This window comes from Littorina saxatilis, linkage group LG7 (genome assembly GCF_037325665.1).
Source record: "Littorina saxatilis isolate snail1 linkage group LG7, US_GU_Lsax_2.0, whole genome shotgun sequence".
NCBI classification, from domain to species: Eukaryota; Metazoa; Mollusca; class Gastropoda; order Littorinimorpha; family Littorinidae; genus Littorina; species Littorina saxatilis.
Window position 1 is genome coordinate 21,485,623 of NC_090251.1, and position 20,321 is coordinate 21,505,943.

Genomic DNA, 20,321 nt, shown 5'->3' on the forward strand with positions numbered 1-20,321 from the left:
TTGGTTAATTGTTGTGTGTGTCGTATCACGTCACAGGTAGCAGTTACGGCTCTCCAAGTTGCGCCCCCTGCGCCGTCGAGTCCTTCGTGTTCTACGCAGCCCCAAACAGATAAGATTATTATTAATGGCTCTCTCATCCTTGCCCATGTGTTGGCTGGTAATGAGGGGGTGTAAGCGGCCGTGCTCATACCGTGCATACTGGCTGTCTCTTCCAATTTAATGTGGACAAGACATATTCAGTCTTGACCTTCTCATGGCCCACCGGCCGCGGGCCGCGGCAGCATGAAAGATGCAGAGCGCAATCGCTGGCCTTATCGTCTCTCCCGCTTACTTTCCTTGCTTAATTATCGGGTCTGTGCAGTGGACCACACATTTCAAGACCTAAAACTCTCAGAGAACTTCAGGTCTCAAAAAGAAGAAGTCTTACAGTTTATGTTATTTGTCTTTTTGACCAAAATATGACGTTTTACACAGATCGAGACAGCCATTATAAGATGGGTTGTTGACAGACCAGCTTTTTTGTCGGTCCGAAGGCCGCGGTCAATAAATATGAAACAAAAGTCGATATGCCCCCCGAGGACCGACAAAAAAGCTGGTCTGACAACAAACATCCAAACATCGTTTTTGTCATCATTTTGGTAGTGAGAAAATAAGTGCACAATCAACACAGGGAGCCATGCTTTGAAACACGAGTATCGTTTTGATAACCACACGAGTTCCGTTTTGATAATCACTGGCAATCAAAGCGGGTGTGTGAAAGCAACTTTCTGTGTTTTTGAGTTCATAAAATGTTGGGATGAATATGTCAGGTTTGAGGATGCACAGTTCTGTAGATTCATCTCGGTATTCCACCCCCTCGGCTTTCAGTTGTAAACACCACTATAAGCATTATGCTTGTTGTTGTTTACTCAATATGCGTTTTTTGTAAATAATGCACAAACGTTGAATAAAACAGTTTAAACCAGTTGTAAATATTAAGCTTAGTGATCGAATGTGGAAGCTACGTTGGGTCAATCGCGATCTTGTTTCCGACTCAGTGCCTCTTTGTTTTTCATTAGACCTGTCATTCTGCTTGCTCGGCTTTGTTGGATGTTTGCATGTCTTGTTGCTATTTTCTTTGCTTTTATTATTATTTTTTATTTGCGCTTTGTTTATCGATACAACGTCTTATGCACGAAATTCTTACTCCGAGTACACTTTTCGTACGAGAAAAGAACTCCCCAAGGCACGAAAAAATGACTCCCTCCACGAAATTTTTACTCCCCATTTTTTACATTTAGTCAAGTTATGACTAAATGTTTTAACATCGAGGGGGGAATCGAGACGAGGGTCGTGGTGTATGTGTGTGTGTGTGTGTGTGTGTGTGCGTGCGTGCGTGCGTGTGTGTAGAGCGATTCAGACCAAACTACTGGACCGATCTTTATGAAATTTTCCATGAGAGTTCCTGGGATTGATATCCCCGAATGTTTTTTTCGGTTTTTTGATAAATGTCTTTGATGACGTCATATCCGGCTTTTTGTGAAAGTTGAGGCGGCACTGTCACGCTCTCATTTTTCAACCAAATTGGTTGAAATTTTCGTCAAGTAGTCTTCGACGAAGCCCGGACTTCGGTATTGCATTTCAGCTTGGTGGCTTAAAAATTAATTAATGACTTTGGTCATTAAAAATCTGAAAATTGTAAAAAGAAAAATGTTTTTATAAAATGATTCAAATTTACGTTTATCTTATTCTCCATCATTTTCTGATTCCAAAAACATATAAATATGTTATATTTAGATTAAAAACAAGCTCTGAAAATTAAAAATATAAAAATTATTATCAAAATTAAATTGTCGAAATCAATTTAAAAATACTTTCATCTTATTCCCTGTCGGTTCCTTATTCCAAAAACATATAGATATGATATGTTTGGATTAAAAACACGCTCAGGAAGTTAAAACGAAGAGAGGTACAGAAAAGCGTGCTATCCTTCTCAGCGCAACTACTAAACCGCTCTTCTTGTCAATTTCACTGCCTTTGCCATGAGCGGTGGACTGACGATGCTACGAGTATACGGTCTTGCTGAAAAATTGCATTGCGTTCCGTTTCATTCTGTGAGTTCGACAGCTACTTGACTAAATGTTGTATTTTTGCCTTACGCGACTTGTTTTACTTCCAGTAAAAATCTCGTACGCAAAAATGTGATGCGAGCGAAGGGATAATGCCAATAAGTGATCTTGCGCACACGAATGTCGCGCTACCCTCCTTCCACCCATTCCACCACCAAGACTAACAGGGGATAAGGGAGTAAAAATTTCGTACACCTGGCATGGGAAGTTAAATTGCTTGTGTTGGGGTGAAGTAATTTATTCGTCATTTATTCGTCAGGGGAGTAACATTTTTGTACGAAATGTTTACTCGGAACTCACCTGTCTTGGGGAGTAATTTTCTCGTGTAATGGGGGAGTGCTTTAGTTTCGTAAAGGGAGTAACTTTTTCGTACGAAATGTTTACTCCGGAGTAAAAATCTCGTGGGAGTAATTTTTTCGTGTTACACACGCGAATTACTCTCCACGACAGGATTTACTCCCGAGTAAAAAGTACATAGGAAAATGTCACTCCCCTATGAAGAAAAACAAGTCGCGTAAGGCGAAAATACAACATTTAGTCAAGTAGCTGTCGAACTCACAGAATGAAACTGAACGCAATGCCATTTTTCAGCAAGACCGTATACTCGTAGCATCGTCAGTCCACCGCTCATGGCAAAGGCAGTGAAATTGACAAGAAGAGCGGGGTAGTAGTTGCGCTAAGAAGGATAGCACGCTTTTCTGTACCTCTCTTTGTTTTAACTTTCTGAGCGTGTTTTTAATCCAAACATATCATATCTATATGTTTTTGGAATCAGAAACCGACAAGGAATAAGATGAAAGTGTTTTTAAATTGATTTCGACAATTTAATTTTGATAATAATTTTTATATATTTAATTTTCAGAGCTTGTTTTTAATCTAAATATAACATATTTATATGTTTTTGGAATCAGAAAATGATGGAGAATAAGATGAACGTAAATTTGGATCGTTTTATAAATTTTTATTTTTTTTTACAATTTTCAGATTTTTAATGACCAAAGTCATTAATTAATTTTTAAGCCACCAAGCTGAAATGCAATACCGAAGTCCGGGCTTCGTCGAAGATTACTTGACCAAAATTTCAACCAATTTGGTTGAAAAATGAGGGCGTGACAGTGCCGCCTCAACTTTCACGAAAAGCCGGATATGACGTCATCAAAGACATTTATCAAAAAAATGAAAAAAAATGTTCGGGGATTTCATACCCAGGAACTCTCATGTCAAATGTCATAAAGATCGGTCTAGTAGTTTAGTCTGAATCGCTCTACACACTGCACACACACACACAGACAGACACACACACACACACACACACACACACACACACACACGCACATACACGCACATACTCGTCTCGATTCCCGCCTCTACGTTAAAACATTTAGTCAAAACTTGACTAAATGTAAAAACCAACTCCGCTTGAGCATGACAGATGTACTCCCAGGAGTGACTTACTCCCCGCTTGTGGACAAACAAACTCATCCGAATCGGCCAAAAAGAATCTAAAAATGTTCTCTCCCCTCCCCCTCAAAACCATCATTTATATGCATGGATTAGAAGCAGGTTTAATGTAACTGATGTGTGTTTAGCAGCAACTGTTGTGAATAAATCTGGCTAATGCGGGTTGGTAAAAATCAAGCTTCTCCGATTTATTCTCAACAGTTGCTGCTAAACACACATCAGTTACAGTAAACCTGCGTCTAATCCATGGATAACAGGATAAGCGCCATTTTCGTTTCATTATTATCAGTCTAGCCGATTGCGTTTCTTGTCAGCAGTGTCTTTGTCTCAGCTTGAAGGGCTGAAAGCCCATGTGTTGTTATGTGTATTGTGCTCTTCACGGTACGGTACTAGTAGTGTATCTCAGTACCTCACATCACCAACGTTATGTGCTTTTCGGATATACTGTATGGAGAGTAGGCTTTCATACGGGGTCTGATGATGATACCTTGCATGTGATAGCAATGCCACTGACGATGAACAAAGACGGCGTTCAAACAATGCATCTCGTTGTTAATGATGTAAGGAAGCGTGATGTAATATTAACTGAACTGCGAGCAGAATATTTACAATCACAAGTGGATCATTTTACAAGAAGTTGATGTAGGCCTACTTGTGTCAGAATGCATGCTGAGAGGACAATTTAATGAAACGTTAACACCAGTTTTAGGGGAAGGGCTCCTATGGACCGCTTTTTGTTTCATGCTGACTTGTTTTCTTGCGAAGAAGTTTTATTTTATGTTTGGTAGTCCTTCTCTCTTAGGTTAACCGTTAGGCCTAATTAGAGTAAAATAGCTTTGATAGACATTCAGCAAAAATTAAATACAGAAAAAATCACAAATGGTCCATAGGGTTAGGAGCCTGGGCGCCTAATATGGACCAGTGGAGAGGCCTTCACGAATCACTGTAAAAAGCCCCCTATACTTCAAAATAACATGATACAACTTAGTGTGCAGGTCAGACTAATTAAAATATGCTTTAGATTTATCTGTTTTGGGTTGATGAGAGCATTATTTGAAGCACACCAGGAAACTAAAGAAGCTTATCAAAAACATAGTGAAAATAAGTGAAATTATCAACTTCCACGAAAAGAAGACTATTTGTTATATTTTTTTGAAATCTCGAGGGCTAGTTATAGGTTATTTTCAGCAAGCTTCTTAATGAATTAATGAAAATAGCCTTTAGCTTTTATTTTTTTCGATTTGTTGAAGGTGGTCCATATTAGGGGACTCACACATACTTTGATATTTTGCTATTATGTTTTGTTTGCAGTAGAAACTCGGGGTCAACACTGCTAAAATGTAACAAATACGGTCTTAGCTGTCATATATAGCAAGTTTTGTGTGATAAAAGCTTTGGCTGTGGGCAGAAACGAGTCCGTTTTAGGCGGCAAATTTAGAGTGAACGCTCCCAAAAGTGAAAAAAAGAGAATAAGCCTAACGGTTTTGAGGTTTGTGTTTCTGCAACAGTTTTGACATGTGCAAGTTATCCAGAGAGGATGAATACAGCGAATGAAATTGTTTTTGAGCGCTCTAGCGCCGTTAGTTTGTCAGAACTGGAGGTGGTCCATACTTAGGAGCCGGTCCATATTAGGAGCCCTTCCCCTAACTCTGGAGTCATCTCCGACGAAAAAAAATACCTTTGAGTGACATTTGATAACCTGATAAGACCACATTTAGAATACAGAAACTTGATATGCTCTCCGTTTTTGAAACGGCAGTCCGTTGCCCTGAGGGTACAGAGGAGAGCATCACGTCAATTACAGGATTTCAAGACCTGTCATAATTATACAGAGAGACTCCGTTTTTTGGATTTGCCAACCTTGACATTTAGACTGTAAATAAAACTGATGATTTAGAAAGTGCAAAAATGTTCAGACGGTTTTACTGAATATGACAAGACCAGAAATAATATTACACCTGTAATAAGATTGTTATTGAGCCGCACAGTAAACCCAACTCATATTGAGCGGAAAAATGCTTTTAGCGTTTGAATGACCTCTTAGGAATGCCCTCGCACCGTCTGTTAAAAAAGCTAAAAATAAAATATTGACTCCTTCTGAAAATCGATCGGCTTGACGAAGATATAACAATTTTTAAAAAGAAAGTCGAATTTCACGAATGAATTGAATGAGAGTAAACAGAGCCACGGCCTTGACTATGACTGTCACGGTCATACTCACCAGCGGTAACTTATGTTCGATCATCATCATTGTATAGACAGTTTTGAAGCCTTCGTCCGACCGCCGACTGACCGCCGAGGTTAACTCTATAGTATGACTGAGACCTGTTACAGTAAGTGTACTTCATTTTACCGTAGAATGGTGAAACAAACAAACACGGCGCCGAAATTATGTTTTAAAATCGAAAGCGAAACAAGGCAGCCAGATGGCAGAGTGACATGCGCAGTTGACGAACAGACTAGAGTAGAGTCGCGGTCGCCGCTGAAACTTGCCCTTCCTTTTGATCTGAAGAATGAGTCAGGCGAGTGACTTCCCCTGAACAACATGGCAGAGTCAGCAACCGTGCGATGCGCATTGGGTGTGGTTGGTGATATCTCTGTCATAATTATCAGTATGTATACATAAATCCTGATAACGCGTGTACACACACACACACATCACTCACACACACACACACACACAACCCGTCACACACACACGGCACTCACAACACAACCCGTCAGTCGTCACACATACAGGATACAGAGCATGTGAATGAGCAACCTCAAAAGCTGAGCAACCTTTTTCTCAATACAGTAATTATCTCTGATTCATTACTGAGCTTTATCAATCGCATGTTTATCCAAAGCGTGCCTATATTCATCTTCCCCTGAGTACACGGAAGGGGCCTATAGTTGGACTCGCAAAGTGGGTGCACTTCATCATCATCAGGGTGTTTTTGCTGCAGGCTGTGGCTAAAGACAGGGGTCCATGACTTAAGTGTCCAGGCTAAATCCACATCACTGACATCATCAGTCTCTGTTGGACACAACTTGGAATCACTCTGCGCTGGTTGAAACCTGACCGTTCGGTAAACGTTCGTAATGAGCAGAAATGTTTTCGCCAAATACAAAATTTGTAATCTCTACGTCAACAAAGTCTATATGTAGCAATCGAAGTGGATCTGGATGAAATATGTATGAGAGTTTCATACTAACAAGGCAGAAGAAGAAGATGTATTTATAAATTTTGCATCAAAGGCAACCTTTTACTACATAATCTGCTTTTCTTTCTTTTCAGTTGGAGTCAGCTCTGTTCTGATACGTCAGCTGGCAACGCCATTCCATCGAGGCTTTTTCAGGGATGACGAGAGTTTGATGCACCCATACCATGAAGGGTCAACAGTGCCAGTGGCAGTGCTGTATGGAGTGGGCTTCGCTCTGCCAACTCTGGCTGTAAGAATGTTTTATCCCAACCTTGGGTATATGACTGGTTCATGCCAACCTTGGGTATAAGACTGGTTCATGCCAACCTTGGGTATATGACTGGTTCATGCCAACCTTGGGTATATGACTGGTTCATGCCTACCTTGGGTATATGACTGCTTCATGCCAACCTTGGGTATATCACTGGTTCATGCTAACCTTGGGTATATGACTGGTTCATGCCAACCTTGGGTATATGACTGGTTCATACCAACCTTGGGTATATGACTGGTTCATGCCAACCTTGGGTATATGACTGGTTCATGCCAACCTTGGGTATATGACTGGTTCATGCCAACCTTGGGTATATGACTGGTTCATGCCAACCTTGGGTATATGACTGGTTCATGCCAACCTTAGGTATATGACTGGTTCATGCCAACCTTAGGTATATGACTGCTTCATGCTAACCTTGGGTATATGACTGTTTCATGCCAACCTTGGGTATATCACTGGTTAATGCTAACCTTGGGTATATCACTGGTTCATGCCAACCTTGGCTGTAAGCCTGGTTCTTGACAACCTTGGGTCTAAAACGGGTTCATGCCAACCGTGGGTATAAGACTGTTTTGTATTAATTGCAAGGTTTACAATGAATCTTTCACTTTATTGTTAACAAAATATTCTGGATATTTACCATATTAATTGAACCAATAATAATTGATTTAGGGTATATATGAATTGCATGTATCAGGTTTGGGGGGAGGGGTGTCCTTTTTCAGCAAGTGTGTTATCTGCTAGCTAGGTCATTGCAGGTTGCAGCAATATGTATATTTTTAATTTTTATGGAGAGAAAGGCTTGTCTCACATACCAGAAGATTTGAAACTGCCCAGCAAATGAGGAATACAATAATATGTAAAACTTGAGTTACAGTAGGTTTTGAAACTCACAGTAGTAAACTGATTTGGCTTTTGTCTGTCACTCAGATCATTTTGATAGAAGGAGGCTGGATCAGGCTGGCACACAACAACAACAACAACAACAGCAGCAGCAGTGCAAAAGCCAAGCGTGATTTGGTGAAAGAGTGGTTATGGAACGTCTACAGAGCCTGTCTCATGTTCTACTTCGGGGTGGTTGTCACACACATCTCCACTAATGTTCCCAAATATGCCATTGGCAGGTGGGTAACTTGCAGTGTGCGGGGGTAGCGGAGAGAATGAGAGGGTGGGTATGTCTGCTTGATTTCATTCAAGCGCCACTTGTGTGAGAGGAATCTTGTATAGTGTCTTTCTGAAGGCAATGAGACTGACAGACGTACGTTACATGAGAGAAGAAAACAGAGAAAAGAAAGCTGAGGCAGCATTTAAAATGGCATTGAAAGGGATTTTGTAGGCTGAAAAATTGATGCATTATTATACAAATGGTTTTCAGTGCTTACATTGAAACCAATGTGCTATTGTATTGGTTGTGCAGCTGGGGCTCGGTAGCTCAGTTGGTAGAGCACTGGACTTGTGATCCCTGAGCCAGCTGTTTGAATCCGGGCCGGGCTGGACACTGGTTAACTTTATGTGCTGACTCAGAGACAGTATCCATGTTCCACCCCCTTGTCATCACTGTGTTTTGTGTGTCACTCTAAAAAAAACATACACGAACTTCAAAATCCTATCAAGTGAATGCTTTCGGACACTTTGGTTTCAGTATATTTCATACCTAGAAAGTTTGCAATTTTTTAATAAAAGTGAGTGCTTTTACATTCTAAAAGTATCAGCCTGCATAGTTAGATGAATTGTATCAGCAACTAAGTTGCTTTTATAATATAACTCTTCATGTGTGGAAACATGTTCAAGGTGTTACTTGATGTAGCAGTATGATTTGATTTGACACTTAATTAGAAATTAGCGAATCACTTTTTGGTCGCTTAAATTTTCTGTTTGAAATGATGCTGTGTATGTGGGCAGGTTGCGACCACATTTTTTTACAATTTGTGCGCCAGACTTGAGCAAAGTGAGCCCAGACAAGGCCTACATAGAAGCCGACATCTGTACAGGGAACGACACAGCGGCCATACAGGAAGCAAGGTACGTACGCTCAACTCACCCTCAAGAAGGCTGTCCTCCCATTCGGGCTTTGGTGTAAATTGCTTTGCATGCATATTTGGGTACCATGTCCAAATAAATTATGCTTCAATTTAACATAGTGATGAAAGAAGACAAGTTTTATATTCAAGATTCCCTTCCACTTCAAGTTGTTTAACTACTTGTGAAAATAAGAATCTATCAGGAAATATGTGAGTACAGATGTTTGGACAAAGTTTTCTTTTGTTTTGTTTGTTGCTGTTAGAGCATGAGAGTTTGAGGTACATCAATCTGTGTTGCTGTTAGAGCATGAGAGTTTGAGGTACATCAATCTATGTTGCTGTTAGAGCATGAGAGTTTGAGGTACATCAATCTATGTTGCTGTTAGAGCATGAGAGTTTGAGGTACATCAATCTATGTTGCTGTTAGAGCATGAGAGTTTGAGGTACATCAATCTATGTTGCTGTTAGAGCATGAGAGTTTGAGGTACATCAATCTATGTTGCTGTTAGAGCATGAGAGTTTGAGGTACATCAATCTATGTTGCTGTTAGAGCATGAGAGTTTGAGGTACATCAATCTATGTTGCTGTTAGAGCATGAGAGTTTGAGGTACATCAATCTATGTTGCTGTTAGAGCATGAGAGTTTGAGGTACATCAATCTATGTTGCTGTTAGAGCATGAGAGTTTGAGGTACATCAATCTATGTTGCTGTTAGAGCATGAGAGTTTGAGGTACATCAATCTATGTTGCTGGTAGAGCATGAGAGTTTGAGGTACATCAATCTATGTTGCTGTTAGAGCATGAGAGTTTGAGGTACATCAATCTATGTTGCTGGTAGAGCATGAGAGTTTGAGGTACATCAATCTATGTTGCTGTTAGAGCATGAGAGTTTGAGGTACATCAATCTATGTTGCTGTTAGAGCATGAGAGTTTGAGGTACATCAATCTATGTTGCTGTTAGAGCATGAGAGTTTGAGGTACATCAATCTATGTTGCTGTTAGAGCATGAGAGTTTGAGGTACATCAATCTATGTTGCTGTTAGAGCATGAGAGTTTGAGGTACATCAATCTATGTTGCTGGTAGAGCATGAGAGTTTGAGGTACATCAATCTATGTTGCTGGTAGAGCATGAGAGTTTGAGGTACATCAATCTATGTTGCTGGTAGAGCATGAGAGTTTGAGGTACATCAATCTATGTTGCTGGTAGAGCATGAGAGTTTGAGGTACATCAATCTATGTTGCTGTTAGAGCATGAGAGTTTGAGGTACATCAATCTATGTTGATGATTGTGTCTAAAAGAGACTGAACTAAATATATGAGTACTCAAACTCACAACCTCCCAGAAATTCTTTGAGGTTAGACATCAGGAAAGGGAGACTGTATATATTGATGACGTTTTCACCCGAACCCGGTTGATGTTGAATAGCTCTTTCAAAAGCTTGTTTCAATTGAGAGAGTACTTAAATGAGAGTGCACCTCCTTTTTGGTGAATTTCTTTGTGTATCCAAACTTCAACAATGTTTTTTTAATTCAGCTTTCTTTCATGTTACATGTCATTCTACTAGATGTAGCTTTTACAAAGATTTATTCAGGGGAGGTAAGTATGTCGTTGGTCCCTGAAAAGAAGAACTCACAGCTTTTGTTCCCCTAACATTTTTTCAACACTGTTTAAGTGCAGACGTTTACATCTGCAGTGAAACATTTATCTCAATCCTTTGCAGGGTCTCTTTTCCCTCGGGTCACTCATCCATGGCCATTTTCGTTTCCCTCTTTTTGGCGGTAAGTGCATTGACGTACTGCATCCTAGTGTTATTTTGTTATCTTGTTGCTGGCTACCAATCAAAGCACGCATAACATATAAAATAGCTACCCTGTGTTACCGTAGCCTTCAAGACTCTGCCCCTTCTTACCTGTCTTCGCTCTTAAAGCCACACGTCCCTACACGCAACCTCAGATCCGCTGTCGCAGGGCACCTTGTTGTCCCACGCATCAAACTGAACGCTTTCGGCAAGCGCGCCTTTATCTACACAGCTCCCTCTATTTGGAACTCTCTGCCCATGTCTGTCCGCCTTTCTACCTCTCTCCTTTCCTTCAAGTCCTCTCTAAAAACTGCTCTTCCGGCAATACTTCAACCCCTAGCCTGTTCAGTATCTGCCACATTGAGGAGAGGGGTCACTTCCCATCGTAGCGCGCTGTGGGCCGGCTGGGGGCGGGTTGCTGTTTCATGTGCCTGTTTCTTTGTTTATTTCCGTGTTTGAAATCGGCGTGCGGGTCTGTTTTTCCCTGGTACGTCCGCGCGATAGCTGTCGCGGTGTATGAGTGCGACTACACGTGCCTTGGCGTGTGTGTGCGAGTGTGCGAGGGCTGTATTTTGTATATTGATTATTTGATACATGTATAAATGTGTCTCCAGGAATATGTTTTGTTTTAATCTTGTGTCGATACTATTTAGTTCTGCCTCGTTATTAGCCATTGAGTATAACTGTTTTATCATCATTGCTTTGTTGTTGTTCTTTGGCCATTTGCGTTGGGTGACTTGTTGCACATCGACATTGATAGTTTTGTTCTTCTTCTTCTTCGTCGTTCGCTGGATGGTTTTGTTATGGGAGCTTTTTCTGGTTCCTATTGGCTCCATGTTCTTTGGCTGTATTTGTGCATAGATGCATGTTGTAAAGCTGTGTGCATTGTTGGAGGATCTTCTGGTGGCAGTGTTCAAATGTTGAAGCTGCTTTTCCCAGTTTTACCTAAGAGACCGACTGTATATTGTGTTATTGTATTTGTCAGACTTGATTGTACCAAGTCCCTACACATGTTGTAATGCGCTTAGAGCCAAATATTTTTGTTTTTTGTAAGGGATAGGCGCAATTTAAATATACTTTATTATTATTATTATTATTATTATTATTATTATTATTATTATTATTATTATTATTATTATTATTATTATTAGTCTTGTTCATGGAGAATGAAAAGTATGTTTATTTCTCTGTATTGTTTTCTGTTTCTGTGGTTACAGCAAACAGTTGTCTTTGATTTTACCCTCTTGCATTTCTTCATAATTCATTTTACCACAGGTGTGCTTTTACAACATTTTTTCATTTCCCTATCTGCAGCTGTATTTGCAGAGGAGATTTACGTGGCAAGGTATGATACTTCTCAAGCCGTTCCTCCAAACAGTGTTCCTCCTGTTGGCCTTCTACACCTGTCTGTCGCGCATCTCCGACTACAAGCATCACTGGTCGGACGTTCTGGCCGGAGGACTTCTGGGCGTCATTGTGGCCGTTCTGGTGGTGAGAAATGTAAATGTTGTGCTTTTTGGCTCACTAATTCCACATCACAATCCATCCTAATTATAGTAATGTAACTAACACTGTTGTGTACCATCATTTTCACTTCAGTTTAGCTGCTGTTGACCATCCTTGGTTAAATGTTCACAAAACTATCGTTGTCATCGTCGTTGTCATCATCATCATCATCATCATCATCATCATCATCTTCAACACCACCATCATTTTCCTTTCAATTTTGCTGCTGTTGACCATCCTTGGTTAAATGTTCACAAAACTATCGTTGTCGTCATCATCATCATCATCATCATCATCATCATCATTATCATTTTGCTTTCAGTATTGCTGTTGCTGTTGCTAACCATTCTCAGATAAATGATCACTGAAAGGTTAGCAACAGCAATACAAGAAGGTTGTGTGTGTGTGACATGTTTGAAATACATATATACCTCAACCTGGAAGGCTGCCATATTTTGTCTTCAGAGAAGTTCCTTAATTTAATTATAATTATTTCCTGTGACGAGAACTGATATCTTGGGAACTTACCATGGCTGTAGATGCATGTTTATTATGCTCACGCAAAACACAGCTTACAATTCTATAATACGGTATTGCCTGGGAAATCCAGGTTAAGGCAGTTCACTCTGACGTTCAAATGTGGAGGCTTGCTTGTCATCTCCTGGGCACCAAGCTCTGGGGACCGGCTGCCGAACTGCAGAAGACTGCGGACTTCATGGTAGCCTGACCAACCTGGAGATATGACGGCAATGAATATCGAAAGCAGAAGAAGAAGAAGCTTGTCATTTAACATGTTTATACTCTTTTGGCACAAAATTACATATACAGTATTATATTTTCTCAGCTTTTCCTGTTGTGTTCGTAGAGACTTTATTGTTGCTTAGACTCATACAGGGTGACCCAAGAAAAATGCCACCCATATAAATGTTAATAACATCTGTTTAGTGAATTATTGCATATTTGGTGTACCTTAATTTCAGCTTATGCATAATCAGTTCACTAAGTTTCAAGTTAATCTGATTTTTGTTACCTTTCAAAAAAAAAACCAAAAAAAAAACCCCGCGGGTTAGGGGGAAGAATTTACCCGATGCTCCCCAGCATGTCGTAAGAGGCGACTAACAGATTCTGTTTCTCCTTTTACCCTTGTTAAGTGTTTCTTGTATAGAATATAGTCAATGTTTGTAAAGATTTTAGTCAAGCAGTATGTAAGAAATGTTAAGTCCTTTGTACTGGAAACTTGCATTCTCCCAGTAAGGTAATATATTGTACTACGTTGCAAGCCCCTGGAGCAATTTTTTGATTAGTGCTTTTGTGAACAAGAAACAATTGACATGTGGCTCTATCCCATCTCCCCCCCCTTTCCCCGTCGCGATATAACCTTCGTGGTTGAAAACGACGTTAAACACCAAATAAAGAAAGAAAGAAAAAAAAATCCAAATTTGGGGATCGTCTCAACAGTAAGAGTTTCGACAGTAACGACTCCCACCCTATTTACACCTTTCAGACTTTTACTTTTTGGAATATCTGAAGGTCCAAGTATACGAAGACTCCCTAGATCATTGGTATCATGAAGACATCATGCAATTACAGCCAGGTGCGGGGCAAGCCCCATTCATAAAGCATAGTGCTTTTAGTTATGCGCTATAGAAATCTCCTTAATCTATACATATAAATAAAAGAGAGTGTCTGTCTGTCTGTGTGTGTGTGTCTGTCTGTCTGTCTGTGGTCGCCATACCTCAGAGATGGCAAAAGATAAGCACAAGATATTTTGCATGCACACTGCCCTGGACCCACAAATGTGCACCTGGGTTTTAGTTTCTCCAGACATTGTTTCCTTCCTCGGATAATTACCCTCCCCATCTATCAATACAGTCTATATAGTGCAAGGAAGGTAAGTCATGGTTTGTCACCCACGGAAGGGAGGTAACTCTCATCAAACCAGTATACCGTGTCATTCTCAAGGGTTACCCCCCGCCCACTATCATCCCGCCGCCCCCCCCCCCCTCCCCACACACACACACACTAACCCTGCCCCCTGCTCCCCCTCCCTGCCTTCCAGATCATCGTGAATAATGTTTACGAAACGATCGCCTCAGTGAAAGATCACGAGAATTTACAGATTTCTCTCCCCTGTTCAAAAAGGTATGACGCGCTCACTCATGAGGTATGCGTGCTTTGATCAGACGGTAACTACAGTGGGTGTGAGAAGGGGTAAACAAATCACGAAGAACACGTTGAACCAAATAGAAACTTGCCTTGCCTATACATCCAAATGTATGAGCTCACACTGTCATTTTTCTTATCCACATTGGAATAAGATTCGAGAGGTTTCTGAGAGAGGGGAGAGCAGAAACACCCGGGCGAAGCCGGGCCTGACTGCTAGTAAATAAATAAATAAAAGCGATTGTGTCATTGACAATTCCAGAGGGGTTATAAGGAATTTTGAAGAGAAGATAAAAGTCAGATCATTTGACCTACAGACTGAAAATGTTGTGGAATGATCATGCCCAGACTGAAGTTCATGCACACCAACTATGCAGATATTGGCTTATCAGCAGGAGAAAATGACTTGTAAGGTCACCGCTAGGCTGTGCATGTATTCTTTCTTTCTTTCTTTATTTGGTGTTTAACGTCGTTTTCAACCACGAAGGTTATATCGCGACGAGTCTGCATGTATCAGGAATCGGATGTTACATGTTTATATCATTAATGTTCCTGTTTTTTCTCCTACTTGCAGCTGTGGGGTATGAGCGAGACGTGTCTGCAGCCTCAGCCAGACAGGAGTGACAGTGCCAGTAAGGGGCTGTTGGTTCAGGGCACCCCTTCTGCCAGCTATCACAGCACCCAGACCAGCCAGCCCCCTCCACAGTCCACAGCGCTTTAATTCTAGTCATTAAAAGGTTTAAATGGAACCACCCAATTTAAGACTTCCCCTTTTGAAGACTCTGCTTTTTCTGTTCATAACCTCTGTAAATGTTACTCCCTTTTAAGACTCCCTGTTTTAAGACCTGGTTTTCTCATATTTTTGGAGGTCTTAAAAGGGTTCCACTGTACCATCATTCTCGCATACATAATGAAGTTCTCCACCTCAGACCCGTCCAGGCTTTCACATGGCATAAGAGCATCTTGTCGCTTAGCAACATACCAGCATGGCTGCATTATGTGCAGAGTCCGAATTTTGTGATGAATTAATATAGCAGATGGACATTGATTGGTGTCACTTACAAAATGGATTCAACAAAGAATTCCAAATGCGTACAGGAAGCAGCCGAGGTGTTGATTGTGTGCATAGATTGAAGTTGAAGAAAGCTGCGCATATTTGTGGTGGTGAACATGATTGCTTACACAACATGGAAGGTACCTTTAACCCTTTAGATTTGCTGGCCAAGAGTCCATTAACTTTCACACCCACAGCACTGTGGTTTCATGTGCCTGCTAGCAGCACTGTGGTTTGATGTGTCTGCTAACAGCACTGTGGTTTGATGTGTCTGCTAACAGCACTGTGGTTTGATGTGTCTGCTAACAGCACTGTGGTTTGATGTGTCTGCTAACAGCACTGTGGTTTGATGTGTCTGCTAACAGCACTGTGGTTTGATGTGTCTGTATGGAACGCCTCAACTGCCTTATGTTGATACAAAACATTATGTTGGGTCAACTTGTCATGACTTTGGGTGGTTTTTTCATGATGTTGGGTGGTTCTGTCATGATGTTAGGTGGTTTTGTCATGATGTTGGGTGGTTTTGTCATGATGTTTTGTCATTATGTTGGGTCAACTGGTCATGATGTTGGGTGTATTTGTCATGATGTTAGGTGGTTTTGTCATGATGTTGGGTGGTTTTGTCATGATGTTGGGTGGTTTTGTCATGATGTTGGGTGGTTTTGTCATGATGTTGGGTGCTTATGTCATTATGTTGGGTGGTCATGTCATTATGTTGTGTCAACTTGTCATTATGTTGGGTGGTCATGTCATACTGTTGGGTGGTTTTGTCATTATGTTGGGTGGTTTTGTCATTGTGTTGGGTGATTTTGTCATGATGTTGGGTGCTTATGTCATTATATTGAGTGGTTTTGTCATTATGGTGGGTCAACTTGCCATTATGTAGGGTGGTTTTGTCATTATGTTAAGTGCTTCTATTGGTTAACCCTTCTATTATTATGTTCGGTCAACTTGTCTTTCTGGTAACGCATTTTTTTCTGTGTAAACATGTCTTGTCTTGGGGTTTTGTCGTTATGTTGGGTGGTCCAACATCATGACAAAACCACCCAACATCATGACAGAACCACTCAAAGTCATGACAAGTTGACCCAACATGTTTTGTATCAACATAAGGCAGTTGAGGCGTTCCATATGTCTGCTATCAGCACTATGGTTTGATGTGCCTGCTAGCAGCACTGTGATTTGATGTGCCTACTAGCAGCACTGTGGTTTGATGTGTCTGCTCGCAGCACTGTGGTTTGATGTGCCTGCTATCAGTACTGTGGTTTGATGTGCCTGCTATCAGTACCGTGGTTTGATGTGCCTGCTATCAGCACTGTGGTTTGATGTGTCTGCTAACAGCACTGTGGTTTGATGTGCCTGCTAGCAGCACTGTGGTTTGATGTGCCTGCTAGCAGCACTGCGGTTTTCAGTCAGCAGTACTGTAATGTACAAGGCTGTTGCATTCACAAAGATACATAAACACATGTACAGGTAGAATTTGTACACCTCTGTGCGTTTGTACCATTTTACACTGACAGGACAAAATGGTGCGCATACAAGTGCAAATTTAATTTGTACACAAACAAAATGCACTGATTGCAGAGATCTGTACATAAGGGATCGATAGACCTATGCAAACATGAATGTGATACAGTTCTCTTCTGCTTTGGCAAAGTTGTGTAGAAACAAATTCTTATATAGTACCGTTAGTGGAAAAATCTGTTGTAACGCAATGTTATGGTTGGAGTTGCTTTTGCTGATAGTGTATATATTTGTTTACTTGCATGGGTCGGTACATGTACTTAATCTGAAATTCTATGTGTTCAAATCAGTGATAACTCGGTCAGGGACACACATGTAAATTGAGATTTACTCTCTTTCTGAGAACTTGCTTTAATGTTGTTGTTTTTTTCTTCACATTTCAAACTTTTGTTGTTGTAATTTGTTTGTTGTAGGATTTGCTCTCTTCTGCAAACTAATTTTACTTTCCAAGTTGCTAGAAGCCTTGCAATAGAGTGACTACTGTACCTATAGTTTCTCTTCTGAGTCAGTACTGTTATTAAAGTCTGTGCAATATGTTTATGTTTAATAACAAGGATTCTTCTTCTTCTTGCGTTCGCCGAATAACAAGGATGTTAGTTACTGTCTGAGCTAGAAGTCAATACCAAAAGTGTGAAATCAAAAGTTTTTTAAAATCAAAACTTTATAAAGGATAGAATGTTATTCCCACTAAGTACCGCCGAGGGCACGCAGCACCATTTACATGAAAGTCGCCTGGTTTTTTTCATGCTCATTATTCTCTCAGGTACCAGGAGACTGGTTCCGCATAAGTCTGGCTTACTCTTGTTGCACAGTCATGTTGACTTTATTTATAGCACTTATGTCCCTTTGTTTTTTTAGATTTTAGGAAGGAAACAAATTATTGTGATGGTACAAAAGATACATGTGAAAGGTGCTGTGCTCCCTGTGGGTGGTACAGACCTGGGAACCCATACGATTTCGCCGTATTTTGTACCCATAATTGTCGAGAATACGCTCAATACGGTCAGTGGGAAAAAAATACAACGAGAAAAATTCCTGGACTACTTTTCTTCACAAGCCCATCCTGAAGCCGATCCAGTATTTTGGCACATGATTACATCACTATATTAGCCGCCGTCGAAAAAAATATAATCGGATCGTGTCAATTGATCAAAACAACCAGGCAAACGAAAGTACGGTATTTAGCGAAATCGGCTCCGAGAATAAACGAGTGAAACAAAGAAGAAAAGTGAACAAGTTTGACGAAAAATAGCACACACACACAATTTGTAACCACCACACACATGTAGTCCCGCCCGGAATAAGCTTTTTTGGGATGATTTACGACTTTTGCGCACCTTTCGAGCAGACGAAAACACAACATGGCGGCTCTCGCTCCTCCAACTATCGCGAGACACAAAAAAACGAAATTTCGCGCGCGCGAGATCCTGATACATCTGTTTTTTTCTGTACGCTTGTCACGACGACTTGTTGACAAACGAAGATTCGCGAAAGAAAGAGAAAAGCGCCGAGCCTTGAGTAGAGAGCTAATAAAGTACCGGTAATCGCTAATCGAGCGAAATGAAAATCCGCGGCGACTTGCATTAGGTAAATGCTATTCAAGTTTAGGTAACGTTTTAGCCGCATCTTTTTATAAGCCGCAATGCGATTTTTTTTTTTTTTAAAGTTGCCGCTTGTAGTTCGTCAAATACGGTACAGTTTTTGTCAGTAAAAATTGAAAAAAGCATTTGTTTTAAATGTACAATGTATAGGTAAACTTAATTAACGGTGTGACGGACGCGCATGAGGCATGTTTTAATCATGGATGTGCAAATACATGTGTGGAGTACGCTCATTTTTTTGAAAATACACCAAGTTTGTTTGAGAATACTCAAAGTGCAAAACAGGGGTTCCCAGGTCTGGTGGTACATTGTGAGAACAACTGTGCAATACTGAATTGCAAGATTCCTTGGTTTTCCTATTTATGACTTTTTTATTTTTATATTTATTTTTTCATATACTAAGACAACTGTGGATGCTAAATGTATTGTTAGTTTTTTTGTGCATTAAAACTCATTGGCAGTTGGTATATATATTCTTGTTGCTTTCTAGATATTGCCCTTATAATATGCACTCAATGTTCTTCTCCACATTTAGTTTGCAAAGTCCTCTGTACTGGTGAGGGTATAGCCACCCAAACCAAGACCAATGACTGGATATATGAATGGATGAGATTATACAGTGAAGTCCGGATGTAGTGATAGCCCTCGGGACCAAATTTTTTTATCAGTACATCCGGACTATCATTACACCAGGACGTCCGGTTATAGTGATATTTTTGTAGGTTTTATCACTACATCCGGACGTCCGGTTATAGTGATATTTTTGTAGGTTTTATCACTACATCCGGACGTCCGGTTATAGTTCTATTTTTGTAGGTTTTATTACTACATCCGGCCAATCGCTTGTAGTTGTAGTGATATCTTGAAAGCTTTTATTGCTACATGCGGCGGCACATTTGGTAAACTAGCCTCAAGGCAGTAACAAGGTGATTTTGGAACCACTATTGATTTCGTTTTGTGACGTTTCTTCTGTCGTCTTTGTCAGGTTTGCAAATGTCCTGTGTTAACCTACCCCCGTCCTGGCAGTTCAACAGCCGGTGTGTGTGTGTGTGTGTGTGTGTGCGTGCGTGCGTGCGTGCGTGCGTGTGTGTGTTTTAGAGAGAGAGAGAGAGGGGCCAATTAGAAATAACGGTTAAATGAAAAATTGTCAGATCAATTTTCCGCTTCAGGGTAAGCACAGTGCGTGGCTGGCTTTTGCTCGCTATTTTGGTAAAGGGAGATTACTCTCGAACATTATCACTACAGCCGGACTTTAGCTTCCCCGGGACTTGAAAATAGTATCACTACAAGCGGACTATCACTATATCCGGACTGAAAAATATCACTACAAGTTACAACCGGACTAAGAAAACAAAGAACATGAACAACTGGGACCGGGACCCAGAAATTCTATTACTACAGCCGGACTATCACTATATGGGTCTATCATTACAGCCGGACTTCACTGTACATATATAAGAGACACAAGCGAGATCCTGCCGTGGAGCAAGTGAGAATTGTTTGCAAGCGACCTGAAATACTGCAGTGTTTCTAGGAAGGATACTGCAAGATGTTACCTCATGTAGCCATGTCTTCTGAGCTGCAACTCCCATGTACAAAACACGCATGGGTTTTTATGTAGAT

The 20,321-nt window shown here is 40.7% G+C and overlaps 1 protein-coding gene across 2 annotated transcripts; it reads left to right on the plus strand.

The window, feature by feature from the left end:
- The first annotated feature begins 6,081 nt into the window (after positions 1-6,081).
- On the plus strand, positions 6,082-19,165 carry LOC138970908 (phospholipid phosphatase 1-like). Of its 2 annotated transcripts, none has more exons than XM_070343489.1 (7): positions 6,082-6,181; positions 6,850-7,004; positions 7,962-8,155; positions 8,934-9,053; positions 10,773-10,830; positions 12,165-12,350; positions 15,094-19,165. In XM_070343489.1, the coding sequence occupies exons 1-7, from the start codon at positions 6,115-6,117 to the stop codon at positions 15,238-15,240; spliced, it is 927 nt and encodes a 308-aa protein (XP_070199590.1). In that variant the 5' UTR covers positions 6,082-6,114; the 3' UTR covers positions 15,241-19,165. The 2 variants fall into 2 exon arrangements, with proteins under 2 accessions (XP_070199590.1, XP_070199591.1); XM_070343490.1 differs by having other exon boundaries at positions 12,165-12,341.
- The last annotated feature ends 1,156 nt before the right edge of the window (positions 19,166-20,321 follow it).